The sequence below is a fragment of the Xenopus laevis genome, chromosome 3S (genome assembly GCF_017654675.1).
Source record: "Xenopus laevis strain J_2021 chromosome 3S, Xenopus_laevis_v10.1, whole genome shotgun sequence".
In the NCBI taxonomy this organism is placed as follows: Eukaryota; Metazoa; Chordata; class Amphibia; order Anura; family Pipidae; genus Xenopus; species Xenopus laevis.
This window is the reverse complement of record NC_054376.1, coordinates 60,337,597-60,361,663: the sequence shown is the minus strand read 5'-3', so window position 1 is coordinate 60,361,663 and position 24,067 is coordinate 60,337,597. Positions and strand designations below refer to the sequence as shown.

General features: G+C 38.4%; 1 protein-coding gene and 1 long non-coding RNA gene across 4 annotated transcripts; one reads left to right on the top strand and one right to left on the bottom strand.

Moving 5' to 3' along the window:
• Nucleotides 1-3,383: 3,383 nt before the first annotated feature.
• islr2.S (immunoglobulin superfamily containing leucine-rich repeat 2 S homeolog) lies at nucleotides 3,384-16,253 on the bottom strand. 2 transcript variants are annotated; one of them, XM_018255580.2, is made up of 2 exons: nucleotides 15,904-16,253; nucleotides 3,384-6,941 (listed from the first exon to the last, which is right to left on the bottom strand). In XM_018255580.2, the coding sequence occupies exon 2, from the start codon at nucleotides 6,931-6,933 to the stop codon at nucleotides 4,864-4,866; it is 2,070 nt and encodes a 689-aa protein (XP_018111069.1). In that variant the 5' UTR covers nucleotides 6,934-6,941; nucleotides 15,904-16,253; the 3' UTR covers nucleotides 3,384-4,863. The 2 variants fall into 2 exon arrangements, with proteins under 2 accessions (XP_018111069.1, XP_041444297.1); XM_041588363.1 differs by lacking the exon at nucleotides 15,904-16,253 and adding an exon at nucleotides 14,134-14,255.
• Nucleotides 15,179-23,316, top strand: LOC121402170. Of its 2 annotated transcripts, none has more exons than XR_005966647.1 (3): nucleotides 15,179-15,649; nucleotides 16,511-16,583; nucleotides 17,887-18,092. It is a non-coding gene; the product is annotated as an uncharacterized LOC121402170 (long non-coding RNA). The 2 variants fall into 2 exon arrangements; XR_005966646.1 differs by lacking the exon at nucleotides 17,887-18,092 and adding an exon at nucleotides 20,865-23,316 and having other exon boundaries at nucleotides 15,180-15,649.
• The last annotated feature ends 751 nt before the right edge of the window (nucleotides 23,317-24,067 follow it).

Sequence of the window (24,067 nt, the reverse complement as noted above, 5' to 3'; positions counted from 1 at the left end):
TGCAGAAGTGGGCCCACCATTCAAGCATCACAAAGTGCAAGGGCACTGCACTGTTATGTGAACTCTGTATATAATTCCATGTGGGTCCCTAGTTAAACTGTACTGTGCAGAAAGTGGCCGAACTCTACAAAACTACAAATATCAGGCATTATGCATGTGTGGCTTTCAATGTAGGCCACACCGAGCTTCATTTCAAATCCCAAAGCACAGTTATTTCCCACTAACACATGGATGTCCATTCAGCAAATGTTCAGTTATCACACTACAAGTTCATTACACCTTTGTTGTATTAAGTGGTTGTCATTACAGGACCAAAACAGGCTTTGTACATTCAATAGACTTATATCAAGTATTACTGCCCAACCTATTGCTCTTCAGCTTTTTTGAACTGAATCATCCATCAGTCCTTAACTTCCTTTACTTCCTGGTATTTCTTGCTCAAACCCTAAGTTAGAAAAGCTCAGTCTAACAGTTATCCCTTTCCAGATGTTATTTTTAGTATAGGCTCTGATCTATGGCTGTGGTTGCACAAAACTATTACTGAAGACTGTCAAGTGTATTGGGAAGATTATTATTATTAACATGTATTTATATAACGCCAACATATTGCGTAGCACTGTAATTAATAATTTCTGTATATATATATATATATATATATATATATATATATATATATATATATATATATATATATATATATATACACACACACACATACTGTATATATATGAAAGACAGAGCTTGGGGCTGTGCATCAACACAGTGACAATGTGAAAGGAGCAGTACACCCAATATATATACTTTTGATATATTTATCAAAAAGTGAAGTTAGAAATCACCACAGTCCTCTAGAGTGAAATTCCACCATTCTTTATTCATTTCTATGGGATTTTTAAAAGAGTATTTATCAATAGGTGGAAGTGAAAGTTCATCCTTTGATAAATGCGCCTTTCAAAATCCCATAGAAATGAATGGAGAGTGGAGGCAGTATTAGTAAATGGGGTGGTAGGGGGCCAGGACACATTGTATTCCCAACAGCTTGTATAGGAGAAGCAGTGCCACAGGATTCTCCCACAATTCTCTTGTTTTAATGCAATAAGAGCTCCACACCCATGGGATTTAGAGCATTACATATTTTCTAATTGTCAGCAATAATAGCTCACTCTCTCCCTCTGAAATAGGATTAACTTCTGATCCTGCGTAGAACCCACATGAATTGATAATAGGGTCTGGCTCACTCCTGGCTTTACTCACTGATACTAATGGATCAAATGGGCTCATTTCTTGATCAAAAGACAGTTCTTTTACATTAGGAACTTTGGGGATGACAGCACTGTTTTTTACACACTTTAATAGATATTTTATATTATATTTGCTAATCCTACATAAACAATATCATAGCAGATATGGTCAGGTTAAATGCATTAGTTAGCCAAAACAGTCCAGTTATGCAGTGTAAGTGTCAAACAATCATCCCAAGAGACAGGGGCAGCTTGAGGGAAGGGCAGAGAGGGTAAATATACATACAAAGGAAATATTACAATGTTATCTCTCATCTGAAATAGTTCCCAATATTTAAAATAAAGAAAATGAATACATGTAAGTCACGTGTGATGAGAATGTTCTGCACTTTACTGCTTTACCCTTGGAATGTATAGTTATACTATAGAGACCTTTTTGCTCATGTTCATATAGACATTATATGAAGTTCTCTAAACACAGTACAGCGATCTAAGGGAGTAATGTATAAAAATAATTCACACGGTTTACACATGGTCATGTAATCTACAGCAGTCAATCAGATGTTTGCTTTGAAACAGATGTCTATCAAATGATATTTGCTGACTGTCTGTTATGGGCAACAAGATCAGGAGCAAATGTTGTGGCTGTTATACTTTACATGCAGAATTGCTTTGTACTGATCCATGTATGTGTACTCCCCCAACACCTAAGCAATGGTTCTGTAAAGCTATGTACTCAATACACCGCTGTGTTTCTATATGTGGCGGTGTCTCACCAAATATCCCTGACATACAGCTACTACTGACAATACAGAAATGGAATTTGTCCACACCTTGGCCAAGACAAACAAATTGCATTTGTAGCTTATGCTGCCCTAGGGTATAATGGAAGGTCTCTCCACTAACCACTGGGATCCCACTAGATATAGCCCAAGCCAAATCATTAACACTCCCACTTTTTTTCACTCATTTTTTTTTTTCATTAACGCCCCACTTCTTTTCACTCATTTTTCACCTCCTGAAAAACACACAAAATGATGATTCGTGGCTGTGATGGCATAAGAAAATTCATGGATTGATTTATATAGATACAAAATTGCACATCACAGCCAAACAGATCTTTGCTTTTATTTTCCAGTTTGTAGTAAACTATTCAAAACAAATTGCTAATTGGTTTCTACTGGCAACTGCACCTGTGCAATTTAGCATCTATATCTGTAAATCAGGCCTCTATGGTAAATATACCAATGAACACAAGCGCTGCAGCAGTTGTACCCAATGCACTCAGATCTCTCTGGACCCTGGATAAAATCTCTCCTCCCAATATGTCAATCCAATCTTCATTTTCCACATAATGAAAGTGTGTCTGATGGGGAGGGGACGTCGCATGAAGTATAGAAGCATACTGCACTCGGAACACTGGTGATAACAGAAGTGGGAATGAGGCCTAACGTGCATGGAATCTTGCAGAAATAATGACAAGATTTGCCACCGAACAAAAGGGTCACTCAGAACTCATTAAATGCCTTTAATTGATTGCCAGTACTCCCACTTATGTTGTCCACATTTACAAAATATTATAGAAATACTAATACATTTATATCCCATTTTAAAAAAACTATCTACGATAGTTGATTCGTAGCTGCAAAATGGCTGCAAAACTTTACTGCCACTAGCCACATACGTTGTATTTGTGTGTCTGCCTTAATACCCTTTGCACTCAGATCTGAAATTACGCTGAAGTAGGTACCCTAAGCAATGGGTATTTAGTGTCTCAGGGACACGCTACTCCCCAACAGGCTGAGAATTGTAGTTTAACACAAATTGTTCTCAGGCTGACCATCCTAGTGGCATAATACTATGTGAATGAATGTTATGCCTGTCCAATTACATAGCATGTAGGGGACAGAGAAGGAAATAAAAAATATAGCAGCAAAGGCAGAATAAAACAATGAAAGAAAAAGAGAGTAATAAGTGAGTGCAGAGGGAAAGAGTAAAGAAGATGATAAGAGAGGTGAGTTGAGGAGAATTGGAAAAGGAGCTATAAAGAGAATTGGGGGAAAGGAGGAGAAAATGGAAATATAGAGGACAAAAGGAAATAAATAACTAGCAGAACAAAAGAGGAATAGATATAGTGGGTGAAGAATAAATGGTGATTCACTCAAAATGTGGCCCATTTTAGCAGTATTTCTCTATTGTGGCCTTATCATTTCCACTGATGGTGCCGTGTGTAATATTGCAGCTGACAACAACCGGACAACAAACATACAGTAGGATATACATATGATGTAATATGTTCACTTTCACAATTATTCAATATGCTGTTTTATTTGTATTGTTTATTACACTCAATGGTGTGGTCAGCATCCCCATCCACTTCTACAGGGTATATCATGTAGCCACACAGCAGAGATGCACCAGGCCGGCCTCATCTTTGGCATCTGTGATGTGTACTGGAACTAGTCTGAATTATTGACAAAGCTGCATGACCTTTTCAGTACTGAGATGATCTATTTATCCCATGTCTCACTTATAGTAAAGAAAGATGTAACCCTCTAGGACAAGGTTCCGTTCATTTTCAACTCTGATTGAGATATGCCCTCCACAGAACCTGACATCCAGAGGATACGGAAAGCACTTTTAAAACCATATGGAACCTTTAGAGGAGAGAGAATAGAATTGTGGGTCTCAGGTTGGGATTAATAGGCAGGTTAGTCTCTAAACTATACATGCGACTGGGAAGATGTATTGATGCTTAGGTAATTCATGAAGAAAAAAAGTTTATTGGCTCTTAAAAGTCTGTAGGTTTTATTGTATGAACTATTCAAATAAATGTATGATGTTTAAATTGGATTTGCACAGGTATTTGGAATAACTAGTCTCTATAGGTGCCTTGTCCATATGTTCTCAGGTAAACCTGTCACACACCAGTAGAGGGGAGGCAATTAGATAAAGGATATGGAAGGCAGTGAGTCAGTTTTGTGCTCCTATCCTGCTCATACTTGTTTACTTTGTTTACTTGTGCACATGAAACGGTAGGACACAAAGGGGCACACCTTAAGTTCATAGGATTGTGAGATAAATAAATATCAATCCAATTCAACCAGCTTTAGGCCAATAAGGTGCAGCATTACGCATTCTTGCTTAAAAACAAGCATTTATTTTTGTATATGTGCATTTGAGCTAATAAGCTTGTAAGTGAGTTTTAGCCTAAATAAAGCTGAAATGGACCAATTTGGAAACCATTTTGTAATCCCATGAATGTGGTTCTCATGTTCATTCATGTATTTATTAATAGAATAGTAGATGTTTTGGGTCACAACACATTGTACAGTATACGTGTACAGCATTTCATTGTCAGATCCTTAAATACACATTTTTGTGTAAATAATCTGCTGCCGGTTATGCAGACACATAAGTAAAGGCTATGTTGATAATGATGATAATTTACATTGATTTATAGCACCACAAGATTCATTAAAATGTGGGAATGTTTCTGACTGCTGACTGTAATCTCAATTAACCCTTGCTGGTGTCTACTCACCCCACTCTGTTTCCCATAGATTACTGAGCATATGGTAGTTTTTGGGAAAGATGTATGAGCACTTCTGACATGCACAATTCAGCATGCAGGCTCTTTGTAATTACCATTGATCTCCTCAGAAATAGTCACAGCTTCAGCACCAAGTGGAAGCCTATCACTGTACTCAGATCCCACCTCAAACTCATCCTGGTTGGTTTTTGACTGTGAGTTTGGAATTGTCTCATCCAAAACACTTCCTTCAACTTCTGCCTCTCCCTCTCCTTCTCCTTCTATGGGCACTGAATCTCCTTTGGCCTCCCCATCCCCCATCTCACCAGGGTTAAAATTATTTTCTGATTCTATATAGGATGCTCTTGGGTCAAAGTCAGCAGCCATTTGTTTTTCCATAGGATCTGATTTCTGAGCCTTCATAATTAGCTTATAATTTTTACCATGGTACTTTGAAAGAAGGTGACAACAAGTGGCACCCATTAGAGGAATGGTGGCCAAACCCAGAAGGAAAATGCTCACCACAATAATTATAATCAAAGAAGGCACTTCCTTCTTGGTAGTAAAAACCACTTGCACCTGACAATCCTCCCCCTTGTAGGCCAAACAAATAGAGTAATTAGTACCAGGTATTAAGCCTTGGAACCAATAAGAGTTCACTGTGTCCTCAATCTCTGACCACTGTACCAAAGTAAGGCCACTGTCACCTTCCTGGCATAAGTATAGCATCCGAAGATGGTAATTTCCTTGCCGATTATGATATGGTGTGATTTGAACCTTTGCATCCTTCTCTGATACATCCAAAGCAATAACCCCAAGCTCAAATGTGTGAGGCTTTAGGTTGGTACTTTCATTGAAAGCATGGTTGGATATATGCTGTCCTCCAGTACTTGGTCCACATTTCTTTTCAGGAGTAGAAGGGTGGTTGGGGTGTTCCAGAATAACTAGTTTATTTCCAACAGTCATTAAAGGCTGATCTGTAGGAATCAGAGGTTTGCCTTTCTCCTCTGACTTGTCAGGCTTTAGAATGCTGTTACCATTATCAGATGTCTTTACACCGGGTTTCTTGCTCTCTGTCGGCATCTTGCTTTTTGTTGGTTCCTCTGTAACCTTGGTGGGATATTTCTGGCTCCCTGCTACAGACACATTGACTGAAGCTTGACTACTGCCCATTTCATTGTTCCCTTCGCAAATGTATGTACCTTCCAATTTCTTGCTAAGGTGAGGAATAACCAAAGTCCCATTCTGATATACAAGAAAAGAACTAGACTTCTGAGACTTGGCTGAATCTTTGACCTGCCCAGTAACTGGTTGCTTTATCTCTGTCTCTTGAGTAGCATTACGGAATTTCCATTTAATGGTTGGTGGAGGAATTCCACTGGACAAACACTGCAAAGTAAGGGTAAAGCCATCATAAAGCTCTGTATTGTCAAGGTTTGGGTAATAGCTCAACTTCACAGCAGGAGCTTCACAGGGCAAATCTGGTATCTTAAAAATTGGTGTGCCCTTGAGCTCCTCTGGAGAGGCACATGCAATGTTGTCCTTCTCAGGCACCGAAAACTGAGCCTCTTCTGCCCATTTTTTAAGCCAGATGAGTGAACAAGAGCAGTAGAAGGGGTTGTTGTAAATTTGGATGTGTGAAATAGAGATGAGGGGCTTAAATGTTCCTTCTTGGATGACAGTGAATTGATTATTGTTGATCCTGAGAGACTTTAGCTCCTTAAGGTTTTGAAAAGCATCAGGTGGCAGGTTCACCATACGATTGTTGTTCATTTTAATAAGCTGTAGGGCTGAAAGACTGGCCAAATCACCCCAAGGGAAGTCTACCAGCAGGTTATGACTGACATCTAAGTTCTTCAGATGCACCATTGTAGCCAGGGCTCCTTCCTCTATCTCACTTATCTCATTGTGAGCCAGCCACAGGGAAGTTACTTGGGGCACGCCTATGAAGTTTGACTTCTTTAAAGATGTAATCTTATTGGCAGACAGGCTGAGTGTTGTGACATTAGAAGGAAACCCACTTGGGATCTTCTGAAGCTTTTTGTAGGTACAGTCAGCAAACTGTTGATTATATTTGTCAACACAGCTGCAGGGTTCTGGGCAGCCGAGAGTTAACCCCAGAAGAGCCACAACTATACAAAGAAGTAGAGAGCCAACCATTTTCTCACCTGCAAAACATATACATGGAAATTCCCATTATCCATGATACTACTGTACAAATATTCCTACTTACTAATATATGTATGAGTAATGAGAGATAGGTAATATATGTCTACAGGGTGCAAAGTTTCCCTAAAAAACTGCCCATTTCAAAATAAAAAACAGATGGTTTATTCAAGGCCATTAATTTCACAGAAATACCCATCCAAGTTCAAACAAAAATTTGCCACACTACTCCCATCCTATAACACCATGCAAACACATCCATGTTACATCCATGCACACACAGCGTATGCCACCTTCGATAATCCATTACCTCATGGCTCAAGATATTCTCGTATATATGTGGGCAAAAAATTAGAAAATAATCATTTATAATTACCTATTTTGACTATACATTTCTTTACAAATTATTTGTTCCAGTTCAATTCAGGCCACCTCCTATGTTAGAATGATTTGATCTCTTGGCCCTTTTACGGCATTGCCATTGGTACATTCCTTAACCTGGAATTCCTTGGCTCAGCTCAATGTAGTCAGAAGCTGACTCATGATTAGAGATGTCGCGAACTGTTCGCCGGCGAACTTGTTCGCGCGAACATCGGGTGTTCGCGCTCGCCGGAAGTTCGCGAACGTCGCGCGACGTTCGCCATTTTGGGTTCGCCATTGTTGGCGCTTTTTTTTGCCCTCTCACCCCAGACCAGCAGGTACATGGCAGCCAATCAGGAAGCTCTCCCCTGGACCACTCCCCTTCCCTATAAAAACCGAAGCCCTGCAGCGTTTTTTCACTCTGCCTGTGTGTGCTGAAGAGATAGTGTAGGGAGAGAGCTGCTGCCTGTTAGTGATTTCAGGGACAGTTGAAAGTTTGCTGGCTAGTAATCGTTTTGATACTGCTCTGTTATTGGAGGGACAGAAGTCTGCAGGGGTTTGAGGGACATTTAAGCTTAGGTAGCTTTGCTGGCTAGTAATCTACCTTCTACTGCAGTGCTCTGTATGTAGCTGCAGTGGGCAGCTGTCCTGCTTCTGATCTCATCTGCTGACTGCTGCAATAACAGTAGTCCTTGTAAGGACTGCTTTTATTTATTTTTTTGTTGTTTTACTACTACTACTACTACTACTACTATAAGAGCCCAGTGCTATTAGTCTAGCAGTGTTGGGGAGTGGGACTGGTGTGCTAATCTGCTGCTCCTAGTAGTTCAGCAGCACCAACTTTAATTTTTTTTTTTTAATATTCATTTTTTTTTATTTTACTTTTTTTATTTTACTACCGCTGTAGTAGTGTATAAGTTGACCTTTTAGGCATTATTTGCCCTGTAGGCATTATTTGCACACTGTTTTCTTCAACCCGCCATCGAGCTGTGTGACCTTGTTCCCATTCTGTCTAAATATCCATAATATTACCGTCTCCAGAAAAAACACCGGAGTCACTTTTTTCAAGCAGCATTCATATATTTTACGTAATCCGTATCCACCGCTGTAGTAGTGTATACGTTGGCCTTGTAGGCATTATTTGCACACTGTTTTCTTCAACCCGCCATCGAGCTGTGTGACCTTGTTCCCATTCTGTCTAAATATCCATAATATTACCGTCTCCAGAAAAAACACCGGAGTCACTTTTTTCAAGCAGCATTCATATATTTTACGTAATCCGTATCCACCGCTGTAGTAGTGTATACGTTGGCCTTGTAGGCATTGTTTGCCCAGTTTTTTTGGCCGCAGCCACTGAAGCACAGAGGCCAGAAAAAATATGCCATATAAATGCTGAAAATAGTAATTTTTTGCCATACGTTGACTCAACGTATATGGCAAAAAATGACTATTTTCAGCATTTATATGGCATATTTTTTCTGGCAACTGTGCTTCAGTGGCTGCGACCAAAAAAATGCATATTTTCTGCATTTATATGGCATAATTTTTCTGGCCTCTGTGCTTCAGTGGCTGCAACCAAAAAAATTTATATTTTCAGCATTTATATGGCATAATTTTTCTGGCAACTGTGCTTCAGTGGCTGCGACCAAAAAAATGCATATTTTCTGCATTTATATGGCATAATTTTTCTGGCCTCTGTGCTTCAGTGGCTGCAACCAAAAAAATTTATATTTTCAGCATTTATATGGCATAATTTTTCTGGCAACTGTGCTTCAGTGGCTGCGTCCAAAAAAACTGGGCAAACAATGTCTACAAGGTCAACGTATGGCGAAAAATTACTATTTTCAGCATTTATATGGCATATTTTTTCTGGCAACTGTGCTTCAGTGGCTGCGTCCAAAAAAACTGGGCAAACAATGCCTACAAGGTCAACGTATGGCAGTTGTTTAAAGAGAACAGTAGATTACTAGCCAGCAAAGCTACCTAAGCTAAAATGTCCCTCAAATCCCTGCAGACTTCTGTCCCTCCAATACAGAGCAGTATCAAGCAGATTACTAGCCAGCAAGCTTACTATCATCTGTCCCTGAAATCACTAACAGCTCTCCCCCTACACTATCTCTTCCAAGCACACACAGGCAGATTTTTCAGATACATTTTTGCCCTTGATCCCCCTCTGGCATGCCACTGTCCAGGTCGTTGCACCCTTTAAACAACTTTAAAATCATTTTTCTGGCCAGAAATGTCTTTTCTAGATGTTAAAGTTCGCCTTCCCATTGAAGTCTATGGGGTTCGCGAACCGTTCGCGAACCGCTCGCATTTTTGCGCAAGTTCGCGAATATGTTCGCGAACTTTTTTTCCGACGTTCGCTACATCCCTACTCATGATATGGTTTATAAAGCGTTAATAAAAATATATGTAAACAAGGTGCCAGGGCCAGATGGCATACACCGCGGGTTCTAAGAGAGCTTACTTCAGTTTTAGACATGCCCCTATTTCTGATTTTCTCAGATTCGCTTTCATTGGGTATAATACATATGGATTGGAGGAAAGCTGATGTTATTCCAATATTTAAAAAGGGATTACAATCTCATCCTGGCAATTATAGGCCAGTAAATTTGTTGTGGGCAAATTATTTGAAGGCTTGTTAAGGGATCACATTAAATGTTGTACTAGTGAATGGCATTATGAGCATGGCTTTATGAAGGATAGGTCATGTCAGACAAATGTGATTTATGATGAGGTAAGTAAGATGCTGGACAGTGGGGGAGCACTAGATGTGATCTATTTGGATTTTTCCGTTTGATACTGTGCCTCACAAATGACTGCTTTCTAAACTAAGGTCTGTTGGGCTTAAAGGAAAACTATACCCCCAAAATGAACACTTAAGCAAACTGGAGTGGCTTTCCTCTGGATCAACTAGCAGTTAGGCAGGTTAGATATAGTTTTAAAAGGTTGAACTTGATGGATGGGTATCGTTTTTCAACCTAACGTACTACAGTATGTTAAAGTGGTACTAAGCATGTCACTAAAAGCAGCAGCTTTTTATTTAGCAGCTCTCCAGTTTCAGCCATCTAGTTGCTACGATCCAAATTACCCTACCAACTATGCATCTTTTTGAATAAGAGACTGGAATATGAATAGGAGAGGATCTGAACAGAAAAATCTATTAAAAAAAAATAATGAAGACCAATTGAAAAGTTGCTTTGAACAGGCCATACTATAACATACTAAAGGTGAACCACCCCTTTAACGTGTGTACGTACAGGTGCAAATACAGAACACACACATACATAACATTATTATTTTGGTAGAAGAAGACAATAACTATATCACTAATATGCTTGCGCACTATATTACACAGCAGTGGGAAACGTGAACATTCTGCAATATTTGCTCTATACCTCGTTGTATTGTCAGTGTCTGCATATTTGTTTGTAACAAGATTTGTCTTTCTGTTCTGAAATTTGCTGATGCTACAAAATCTCCTGTGTGCACCAGTGCGGATTTTCACGTGTAAGTACAGATATGTAGTTTTTAAAATACGTTGTTTATATCAGTGGTTTGTTGTGCAATGAATTGCTGTGATGGTGCTCACAGTAAGCTTTAATTCTGAGAAATCACTTTAGCAAAAAAATACAAAAAATCCAACCTTTTTTTTTTTTTTTAAATTAAAGATTTATACATGGTGCATATTCGTAATAAGAACAACAATGTGTTGCACATTACTTTGTTAGCATAGGATGCCTGAATTTTATTACTTATTTATTTTGTTTAAGTAAAACTTCCAGCCTTGCCCCAGTGCAGTGTCACAAAGTCGCCTCCATCAGTTGGCAATAAAATCCATGGGTGCTTGTTCGCACAATTATATGGATTATTTCTGTATGTGGGTTGTTGCCTGCATTTTATATGTGGCCAGTCCTTCCTCTTCATATTTTGTGTATTTTTATATAACTAATTGTATATTTAAAAAATTCAAGTACATATTCTATACTGTATATACAGTACATAAATGTGTTTAAACATAAAATGTATGTGCGCAACATATGTATGTGCATATCTCAAATTGCACATTTGTTTGAATAGAAACATGTGGGTGTCAGTATTTTAATACATATATACATATATATATATATATATATATATATATATATATATATATATATATATATATATCCCGTTTTTATTTTATGCACACATAAATTTGTAGCTTGATCGGTATGTGAGCAGATATGTGTTCATATGATTACTATTTTCATACGGTAACACCTTTTCTGCTGAAAAACAGTTACATGTATGCACACAAAGAGAATTGAAATTGAATTGAATTGAAAGGGAACGTGTTGAAATACTGTGTGTATGTATGTATGTGTATATATATATATATATATAAAATCTTTTTGCTTATATATACATAGATACATAGAGCCTCCTGCTTGCATAGGTCTTTATAACACGCTAATTTTTATGCTTTGTATATACCATATAAACATAACAATTTTGTGCTGACACTTTGGACACATACACACACAACTATATACACACACTCAAGAATATAAAACAAAGAATTATTTGCTGGAGGTTGGACTGTGCCAATGGAGGGTGGCGGAGCTGTTCGGCTGGGGCTTTGTCCTGTGTAACCTTGAGAGTAGAACAGCTCTCTTGCCCCACCTGTTTCCTACCGCTCCTATTATTCACCTTCCCATGCTGCCTTTCCATTATAAACCTCTCATTGTGTGCTGACTAACCTGCTTTTCTTCAATGACTGTGCACCCACCACTTTACCCACTGCAATCCTTATTCAACTCTTATGTACCCACTATCCACTGGTATTCTTATTTATTTCAGTTGTGCCCACTAGCCACTGCTCTTCTCATTTAGGCCAGAATGCCCACTACCCACTTCAGTTCTTGATTCTTGTGTTCCCATTATTCTTTGCTATTCTTATTTAACTCCTGTGTGTGCCCACTACTGTGCTTCTTCTGTTGCTCATTCATTCCATTATTTTCTCTCTCTACCCTAGCATATTCCTATATTCTGTAGCCCCCACACTGGCAGACAACACTGGCAGGTACCTCCTATAGCTTTTCCACACCCTGTCCCTTTTTCCACCATCATTTTCCTCCACCTTTCCACTAAAGTAAACATATTTTGTCTGCTTCCCCCACCCCCATTGCCCTCCTGTTGATATAATTTTCACATTCTTTCTTCCCTGTAACATGCAGGCACTTTTCTGCTCCACTAAATGTCACTCCAATAATGCTTTTCTGTGCATCCCCAGGGAGATCGCACGGGCACCAACATTTTCATTGTAAAAACCCTTTCAAACTTGACAGACTGCCTGAGGCTTGCAAGGAAATGCACTGTTTTCTTAATCCATGTTTTTCTTTTTCCAGATCTGCCATTATTTATGTCCTATGTTCCCTGTTCCAGTCATTTGCTGCATTAACCTTAAATGGGCCAGTGACAAAGGGAGCAGATTGAGGATACACACAGCCTGTCCTGCTATCAATAGCCCAGCAGGGCCCATGCTGAGAGGGCAGAGAGAGACACTTATGCAACCTTGCAAGGAATTATACATGCATTAAACATACACTGGGACAGTGCAGGCACAGTGGTGGGGGGTGCGCTCTGTACATATTTGTATAAAGAGGCAGATTTGTTCATGGATAGAATACATAGAGATCCAAGATAAAGGCAACAGTTGATGTTGCAAGCTGATATTTAGCTACATGTCAGGTAGATAAATGATTGTATAGCTAGATTCTGATAGAAGGATATATAGCTACATAGATGTTAAATAGGTAATTTATTATAGAGAGATATAGATGATAGACAGATGATAGAAATATTGATAGATGCTAGAGGGGATTGGGAGCTGAACAGATACATAGAAGACATTTAGATAAACAGATAGCTAGATATTGATAGATGATAGATAGATAGATAGATAGATAGATAGATAGATAGATAGATAGATAGATAGATAGAGAGAGAGAGAGAGAGAGAGATAGATAGATAGATAGATAGATAGATAGATAGATAGATAGATAGATAGATAGATAGATAGATAGATAGATAGATAGATAGATAGATGTAAAGAGATGATTATTGATCAAAAAAGTCGTTGCAAGAAAAAACGCCCATTGTCTTTAAAGCATTTGGACAAAAAATTCCGCAAGACAAAAAAGGCACTGCAAGATTTGACTTTAATGCATTTGGAGAGAGAAAAAAAGTCATGCACATAATGTGTTTCACAAATGTTGCAAATTTTTTGATGAAGCAAAGCAATGATTGGAGAGATGTTGTATTGACACTGAAAGACGAATATAGATATAAAGATAGATTAGTAATAGACAGACAGACAGATAGATGCCATCACATACCTTAAACCTATATGTGTGTTTATATTTATAAAAAGATACGAATATATATTAACCACAAACAAACATGGATAAAATAAATCTCATAGTACCAGGCAAGTTTCCTTGAGGGGTAAGAATTCTTTAAGTTATACCCAAACCTAATAGGTCATATATTCAGAATATCTAAAAGAGAAGAGAGAAGGAAGCGCACATAGGACAATATTGTTTTGTTTTTTGTAAATCTGGTGAGAGCAATCCAGCCACAATAGGGTTAAAAGGTGTTCAGGAAAAAATTAATGGATCCACCCAAGGTGCATACATGGATCAAGCTCCCCTTTTGGGTATGTGCTTACAAACATTCAATGTTCAGCATGCATATCATGTCACATTTGTTTTAAGCTCTGTGGTTTATTTGAGAAGAAAACAGTATAATTCAGTAGATTAATTCACAGAACGTCAATTGCCTACTTACAAATAATTCAGCATCAAGAGTGCATCACAGTCCGAGGTAAAAGTCCTGACTCCTCAGAAGGCTATACTGTTGAGAGATACACTGGTGTTCAAGGAATAGTGATTGGTGACACTATTGTCTTTCCCAACCCGTTTCACAGACTCTCCGGTCTGCTTCATCACGGAGGGTGTGGTTTCCTCATCAATTCTAACTTTAATGGAGGTCAATCTTCTCGCAGTACAAAACTCTGCCTATAGTCCTCTACTTGATTATTATACTACAAGTCCCATGATGCTCTGTGGGACCTCAGTTGTTTTATATAAGGTACATTCATTTTTGTCTAGGGGCTTTGTAATAGATATGTTTATTAACATTTAGACACTGTCTAGTTAACACAAAGTGGTTATAACACAGGAAAAATGAGTTATAATATAAATATTAGGGTTACAATCATGTTTTTAAAAACATTATAGGTACAAAAATTGACATCACTGTTTAGAAACATTTTGTTACATGATATCATTTAAATATTGACACATTCTTATTGGTTGTATAAAAATTCATATCAAGGTATACACTCCTATAATATAGTGTAAAATATTTATAATAGTGCCTGAAACTGAATTTAAGAATTACAATGAACAATTTTAATACTTAAATTTTAGGAGTGTGTACCTTGATATGATTTTTTTTATACAACGAGTTATACTATTTTATTAAACAGAAATGATACTATTATCTTCTCTTTTATCTCCACTTCATGTATTGAGTAACATATGAACCACAGAGCATAAAACAAATGTGACATGATATGCATGCTGAACATTAAATGTTTGCAAGTACATACCCAAAAGGGGAGCTTGATCCGTGTGCACCTCGGGTGGATCCAGTTAATTTTTTTCCTGAATACCTTTTAATCCTTTTGTGGCTGGATTGCTCTCACTAGATTTACAACACAAAACAATATTGCCCTGTGTGCAGTTACTTCTCTCTTCTCTATTAGATTTTTTTTCTGCTAACCAACTTTGTGTGAGAGTTACAATTAAGGAAGCAGCAGGGGGGGCTACTTAGTGAAGTGGCATTAATTAATAAAAGCTTCTTCGTGTATTCAGAATGCCACCTAGATTTTTTCTATAATAAAGCTGAATGAGTTATTTCCCATGTAAGTCTGTATGTAAGTAAAAGATAGCACGGAGCAGCTATTTGTTTAAGTGAATGGAGCAGCCATACAGCAGCGCTCTCTCCTATGGGAGGAATAAACTGGTAGAGGCTCATTGAATCCATCAGGAGCTGTCCGTGGTGCTGCAATAAATTCCCCCTGATTAATTCCCGGCCACTTGAAGGAGCGCATTGTCACAGCCCAACATGTTGCTTTTGTTAGAATGCTCCTCTGAGGCTATTCCACTGATAAAATCGCCTCCTGCAGCTGCCGCCCCACAGCAGCCATGTAATCACTGCCATCTGCAGCAATTCTTATCAGTATTATTGCTAGGGCTAGTGGCAAGGCTGCAGCTCACTCTTTCTGCTGGCACAACAGGTAAGGGTGGGGCAAACAGGTACATTTGGTTTATGCATTTACACCTGTATGTCAGACTGTACCCATTGCCTGTTTATCTTTTCATCCTTATTCTGTATGTGCTTTCCTGCTAGCGACCGCTTATGTTATAGTAGGGGACATAATGTAACAGTCCACTCACACTCATTGCTTTACCTCTTGCACTCACACTAACAGACATGTCACTCAATGCTATACCTCTCACACAGTTGTACTCACATAAACGCATGACTTACCTCTTGCACAAACCCAGCAATCTGCAAGAAGTCTCAGCCAGACAGATTCCCTAAATTGAAGTACTGCCAAATAAGAAGGGGTCCCTAGTTAGGGCCAAGGCCCCTTGGTGTGACAGGTTGTGGCCTCAGCATACTGCAGTTATTTGCTTCTGGACAGCTATCAACAAATATGCCAGCATTAACGGAACCCAATCGGTAAAGTGAGGCAAGATTTTCGCAGTGCTCTCCTACACTCCTCCTACACCCCACCCTAGCGGATTCTGGGTGGTTTCCAGCTGTAGGGGGACACCCCCACCCAGTCAAAGGAATGAAATATTAATGGCACATCAGTGACTCTATGTGCTGTATACCTCCCTACATAACCATGTGTCTACAGCCCTCCCCTGCACCCTCCCCACCCTGCTCCTCTCCTACACACACTACTTGCTAACTGAATGCAAATAGCCCTTAAGTGGCATTAAAGGCCTTCTGGATCTCTGGCATAGAGCTACAATGTGCTGGCATGGCAGGGGTTACTGTCACCCCTCCCTACTCACATTATTCATCATTCCTTCTAGGAACTCATATAAATAATTGATTCTGTAACCAGATTTTAATTTCTTGACAGCTTAGAATATCCCAGAGAAAGCATTTGTTCAATATGGGAGACTGTCTGAGGAGGGTCCACAAAAGCCAAGTGGGTAGGTAAGCTTTGTGTATGTGTGCAGCCACCGAGGGAAAATACTTGTTGCCAATGCTCCAGTGCTGAGTGTGCAAGAATGAAAGCCATAGCCTAGCTATGAGTGAGGCAGAGAGGTAAGTATGCATGTGGGGTCTGTGCAGGTGTGTGTGTAGAGATCATTCCTGTGTGCAGCACATGTGTGGGTAAGTGTGTGACAGGTCACTAGACTTTGGTAATTGATAATTGAGTCTTTAACCAGTGTTTTGGTAGAAGTGTCTACCTGTTAATCACTTCTTTATCCACTACAAAAGAAAGAATAGAGTAGGTGGAAAACAAGACATGTATTTTGGCTTAATGCAATCTTGTAGAAGAAATTGGAAGGGAACAGTGAAACTGAGAAATACAGGTTTGACTACAAACTGGGAAACACAATTAAAGGAGATTTCTATGGGTAGAGAGAGTGTATGGTATTAAGAAACTGTTGGGTCTGGACCTCGGTGAGAGACCTTTCCAATGATTCAGCCAACACCCTTATCAATTTTGCAATCAGAGAAAAGTTTATTGAGATACAGAATACAAGCATTCAGTAGCTCGGGTGAGAATGTTCTGCTGGTCTCGACCCTTGCACATATATTTATTAGGTTACAGGTTATAATCCATAAGCATTGTGTTATACATGATTGGCTAAATATCACTTGCAACCCATCTTATATGGGCATAAGCTTTATACTTGGTACGGCTGTTTGTTTATCCGACCACTAGCAATTTCTTAATAGCCAGCTAGGTAGGCGTTGGCTATCAGGTTCCGCTTTTATAACTATCTTTTGCACGTAGCTATATTAAAATGAAAAACATATTTGCTGCTTCTTAAAATTTATATGGAGCATATGCAGAATGAAAAGATATGTGATCCAGAGTTCAAAGGTCACCTAAGCCTTAGGTTAGTTTGGATTCATCAAAACTGAAGGTGATTGGGGGAAATATTGTACCAGGACTATCAGACCATTTTGCTACAGTCACACTGGAAATTTTATTTGGTTCTTGGTTGCTTGATACATGAATTTGTTTATGCTGTGTGATAGTTCCCTTGTACTGCACATACTTTTCTCCTCTGTAGAATGATAGATAGATATGTGTAGTAGATAGAATGGTACATAGAAAGATAAAGACGAATAGGTAAATATAACAAACGCATACCTGTATGTGCAAATGTATAAGAATATGTATATAACTATATGTTTAGCAATCATTAGCTGTTGTATATTAGCAGATATCTATAGTTTGTAGGTCCAGTATCCACATAAGGCATGTTTTCATTGCAGACGCGCCAATTGCAATATACAAATATATTACAAAGCATGGATGTCCATTTCAGAAGTCCATAAATATACCAGCTACAGGAAATCATAGCAGCAGCACAGGCACTCTGATCCATATTCTTTCAAGCAGAAAATGAACAGAATTGTCTGTATTTCACTCACACAAAGGTCTGGTACTGAAAAGTCTTAATCTGTGTTCTTTACACTTGAATAATCTACAGAGAAGAAAACAGAGAGATGCCAATACAAACAGTGAAACAGGCACTTTATACCTGAAAAATATACATAGGAATTATTATCCTTGTTCAGGACTTGGGGTTTTCTGTGAGAAATCTTTCTTTAATTTGGATCCCCAGAGAAAAACAAACATTTAGAATTATTTGCATATAACATTCTTTGAGGGATTACACCCCTTGTGAAATTAGATTATTTCTAAAAAGGTGCCTCCTCCAGATTATACTATTTGCCGTGCTTAGAATTTACACACTGAGGTGAGACTCATGTGAGTATACTCACGAACGTTTAAACGAAGTTTGGGCGTTTAGAAATATAGTTAGATGTTCATCCCCTCAATTTTCTCCAGGCTCTGTGGCTTGAAAACAATGCGCTGACATAGTGTAAAACCGTCACTTTTTTAATCTCAATAATATCAATAAAATCACACTCACAATATTGCTGTTAAAATATCGCATTTAAAATACAAGTCACCAGTCCGCCATCTGTAGGAGTCACTCAGGCAGCCGGTATGGTTGTTACTTGCCGGCGTCTCGACCGCCTCGTGTGTCCCAGTGCGCGTATGGATGACGTCACTGCCCGACGCGTTTCGTCTACCGACTTCCTCAAGGGCTTCAAAGCTGTCAGTGCGCATGTCGCCTTTTGAAGAGGCAGCGGATCCGCTTACGTATTCCTCCCTTCCGCTCCTCTGTCGTGTTTGTTTGCATGTTGCTATGGCAACATCTTTCCAGCGAAAAAAAGGCCCTACTACATTGCCACAACACCCAACAAACTATTCCAATCACGGGGGAAGAAAATTTATCATATATACACAAACACTTTCCTCATTATTCATTGGATTTATACTTATATCCCCAACCTCTTCGATCTTTACAATAGGAATATCTGAGCATTTTTGACATATACCTAACCGTCGTAGTTAAAATCTTAAAACATTTAGAATATTTTATATAAACAATAGATATATATTTGTTTATATAAAATATTCTAAATGTTTTAAGATTTTAACTACGACGGTTAGGTATATGTCAAAAATGCTCAGATATTCCTATTGTAAAGATCGAAGAGGTTGGGGATATAAGTATAAATCCAATGAATAATGAGGGAAGTGTTTGTGTATATATGATAAATTTTCTTCCCCCGTGATTGGAATAGTTTGTTGGGTGTTGTGGCAATGTAGTAGGGCCTTTTTTTCGCTGGAAAGATGTTGCCATAGCAACATGCAAACAAACACGACAGAGGAGCGGAAGGGAGGAATACGTAAGCAGATCCGCTGCCTCTTCAAAAGGCGACATGCGCACTGACAGCTTTGAAGCCCTTGAGGAAGTCGGTAGACGAAACGCGTCGGGCAGTGACGTCATCCATACGCGCACTGGGACACACGAGGCGGTCGAGACGCCGGCAAGTAACAACCATACCGGCTGCCTGAGTGACTCCTACAGATGGCGGACTGGTGACTTGTATTTTAAATGCGATATTTTAACAGCAATATTGTGAGTGTGATTTTATTGATATTATTGAGATTAAAAAAGTGACGGTTTTACACTATGTCAGCGCATTGTTTTCAAGCCACAGAGCCTGGAGAAAATTGAGGGGATGAACATCTAACTATATTTCTAAACGCCCAAACTTCGTTTAAACGTTCGTGAGTATACTCACATGAGTCTCACCTCAGTGTGTAAATTCTAAGCACGGCAAATAGTATAATCTGGAGGAGGCACCTTTTTAGAAATAATCTAATTTCACAAGGGGTGTAATCCATCTAAGAAAAAATTACTACACTATATGAGAATAAATTTCTTGCTCCCTTTTGTTTTGCCTACACCTCGCGCTGGATGAGCGCTGGTTTCACTTTGCAGCTTTGAATTGGATTCGTATGCGGGTCTGAGGGAGAACAGACCTTTTGGAAACCGGCAGAGGAAGTGAACCATCAAGACCTTTGATATCCTTTTTATTATATTCTTTGAGGGATGGCTTTTCTGTTATTGTGAGCATTCCTCTCTCTCTCTGTAATAATACAACAATAGGTTCTACTTTGATGGTAACTAAGCTGCATGAATCCATTCTATTGGGGGTTTTCTTTACATTTAAATTAAATGTATTAGTCTAAAGGGTTGGTGACCCAAGGACCCAAGCATTCTGGACAATATATATATATATACAGTATATATATATATATATATATATATATATATATATATATATATATATATATATATATATATACAGTATATCTATATATATATATATATATATATATATATATATATATATATATATATATATATATATATATATATTTGTGGGATTAATGCTGGGAAATGTGCAGATCATATTCATGGTATATACAGATGGAGAAGGTGTTACAGCAGCGCTGCTTTGATACAACATGTTGTTGCCACTGGAAATATTAAATTGCATATGCTTTGAGTACAAGACAATGATGGTTCCACCAGTAGCACTGGCCCTTGCATTCAAAAATTCATTTGGTCATTTTGTCATAATGGCTAACAGTAGATCTTCACATTTATTTCTATCAGATATAAAATAGAAGATACCAATATATATGCTAAGGGAAAGATGGGAACAAATGTTATTTCACTCTTGGGGTGGATATGATTTCAGGCAATAATCGCTGGGCTTTGACAGCTTGCAGTGATTTTGTGTGTATCAGTATCATTTGTATCCATATTGTGTGTGATGTTGTGTGTTACAATATCTCTAAAGGTTGTTATCTCATCCTACAGGTTGTTTGAACACTTTGCATCCCAGGAAAGGGGCAGAGAGGGTAACCCTAGAACTGAGAGGCAGTGGTATAGAGATGGAGATGGTGATAAACTGACTGAAACCGGAGAGAGACTACAACTGAAATGTCATTCAGCGCTGCTTTGGAATTGAAATGGAATAATATTATCCTTACATCTTTTTATGTCTCTTTCTCTCCCTCCCTGCAGTTCCCATTGGATTATGTCCAATAATCTGCATGCGCGGCTATGTCTATAACAATCCATTTTATGGCCAGTGTTATGTTTAACAGCTCCAGGGAGCCATAAATATAAAGAGCTGTGTAAAGAGACTTCATAAACCCAGCCAGGCACAGGGATAAGGACAGGCATACAGTACGGGTAAGAGATAATAGAGTGGAATTTACTGATCGAGAAAAACTGTTCAAGGGAAGAAGCAAAATGGACATACAAATAAATGAATGCAATAAGATATGCTCAAAGGGGAACCCCACAGCTCAAAGATTTCATTTGTGCTAAAGGTCAATTACAGCCAGAGTGTTATTTTTCTTGTTTGGTGTGGTATGTGCAGCAATGCCAATCTGTCGATTCATTTTACTTTTCACACCAACTGTTGGCTTTCATGCCTTGTATTGTTCAAATGGTTAGAGATGCTTACTGATGCACGAAACACACGCTGCAATGATTACTGACCAAAATCACATTTGAAAAGCTTATATAGTTCTCCAGCGTTCAATCTAATACAGATACTGTATAACACTGATCAAATAAGATGCACATGTAAGTACTCAATATACAGATAGAAAATAAAGGTGATAAAAATAGCCTTATAAATGAGAAATTATATCCATATATCATAGAAATTACTGCTGGTTTGTTAGGCACTAAAGTGGAATAGAATTATGGCCACAAAAATTCCATCAAAAATACACTTCTTTGTAAGCAGTACAAGTGAAATGGGGTGCGTGAGCTAACAAAATTACTAACTCTGGCACAGACTCTGCATGCAGCAAAACAGGATTTCCATCAGAGCCAGTTATTTTAAAAGAATAGGCAATGGCTGCTCCCCTCCAATGATATATTCAACCTAACTTTCAATCAAAACCTGACTGTACATACTGCATGAAGCAAAAAGAAAAAAAAGGAACAAAAACAGGTTGCTGAATGTGGGACAGTGAACAGTAAGCTGGTTATGTCATAAACAGTACAGAATGTTTAATCGATAGAAAGTTTCTTATTTCAATTAGATGAAAGTTATATTTAATTTGTATTTTCATGTTAGATCCCCCTCTGTTAGGCCTAGAAATATGACTAAATGCTGGGCAATGTTTCCTCTAAGTCCTTCTTGGCTATGCCCATATTAAACATTTGTGTGTGTTTTTTTAAAAAACTTTGTGCTCAGGTCAGGATAAATCAAAAATTTCTTTGTGGCCTTGTAATTTGTGCGCGTGTAACAATTGTTACGGGCAGTAGTGTGAGGCTGCAGAATAATGAAGCAGATTGCACAGTGGTGGGTGTCATCTGGGGGCATTCTGCCTTTAGGCCTCTCATTGCTCCTCTGGCCTGTTCATTACCTGAAAGTTAAAAAAAAAAAATCTTGATTTGAGAGATACTAATCCATTGATCATATCTGCTGGGTATAAAGAGTCAGAAAGGGTTTTCTTTTGTTAAAGATTTTCCATTCCTATTTGACTAAACAAATATGCAACACTAATAATCAGTCAGAGGAGACTATTGTTAGATAATAATTGAAAAGCTGAACAGCTGAAGGGCTATTGAACTGTTAGGGAAAAGAAGTGACTATACAATGCAGAACATATTCTCCTGCAGTTCATGCAGTCTTTTGAGTTACAAAGATAAGGCTGTGAATTATCTGGGATATGACTCTGCTGATGCGAGACAAGCTACTGTAACTGCGTATTGCAGTCTCTCTGTTTCCATATTGGAGTCATGTTATGCAGACAATTGCAGTGCTCAACAAAACACATACTCTACATTACTTCTATTTGAACATCCTAAATCTGCATTAAAGTCAAATTATATCATTTATATAGGCAGTGTTTTCTTTTACATCATCTTCTTTAGATCAGCAAAGTAAATGGGTGCTTCTCGCTCTTCTTTTAAAGCATTGTTCTTAAAAACATGTTTAATATACTAACATGTATTTATCAATATTAGTACAAACTTCCATACTGATTATTAAGCTGTAGTGCAACATGTAACACTAATGGCCAATCAAAGATCAGCAGGCTCCTGCCCTGTACCTGGCTGGTCATTGACCTCACACACATGCCAGTGGATCTCAATCAAATGAAAGAATTGATTTCCTTGGTTGGTCTGTATGCAGCCTCCCAATAAACAGGACATGAAAATGTGTTCTACCTCATTAGCCGTTTATGTTAATTTATAATGAAAATGTCAGAAGCATTGTGCTTTATATTTACAGTTTCCCCCTTCCTTCGAAATATACTGTCTGAGTACCCTGGCAGTGTGTTGATAAGGCTGGCCTGAGGCTCATCTATTTTTTGTTTCTTATATGTTTTTTTAATATTAATCTTTGTTTTTTTGAAAGGTAATGTAAATGTTAATTAAAAAAAAAGAAGTTCAAATCTGAGAACAGGAGCTGCTAGCCTAACCACAAATGACAGAAAGCAACAATCCAGCTTACTAAGCACTGATTATGATTAAGGGCAGCTGTGCCGAAAGCGTCAAGCCAGCAGCGTGGTTTAATATGGGTTGAATAAAGATTAGCAATTTTTAAACGTACAATTCGGTGTCTGTAGTGCGGAATTTCACCACTCTCTCCTTCATACTTTGTACAACATGGGAAGCAGAAAGATTCCTGCACCCGACTGGATGCCTGAGGCTGCTGAACTTTAACCTTCCACTTGAGTGAGCAGTTTATTTTGAACTTACTAAGCAGTACACGCTTGCAGATAACTGCAGATATATATATAGTATTAGCCAACCCTGTTACTACCCCTTTTTGTTTAAAGGAATTGTTCAGTATAAAAATAAAAACTGGGTAAATAGGCTGTGCAAAATAAAAAATGTGACTCATTGACTTGAGAGGGGACACATAGGTCATAACTGTTGCTTTTGAATCTGAGCTGAATGCTAAGGATCAATTGCAAACTCACTGAACAGTTATGTCCCATGCGCCCCCCCTCCTTAAAGTCGCTGACTAACTCAGAGTTAGAGAGCTG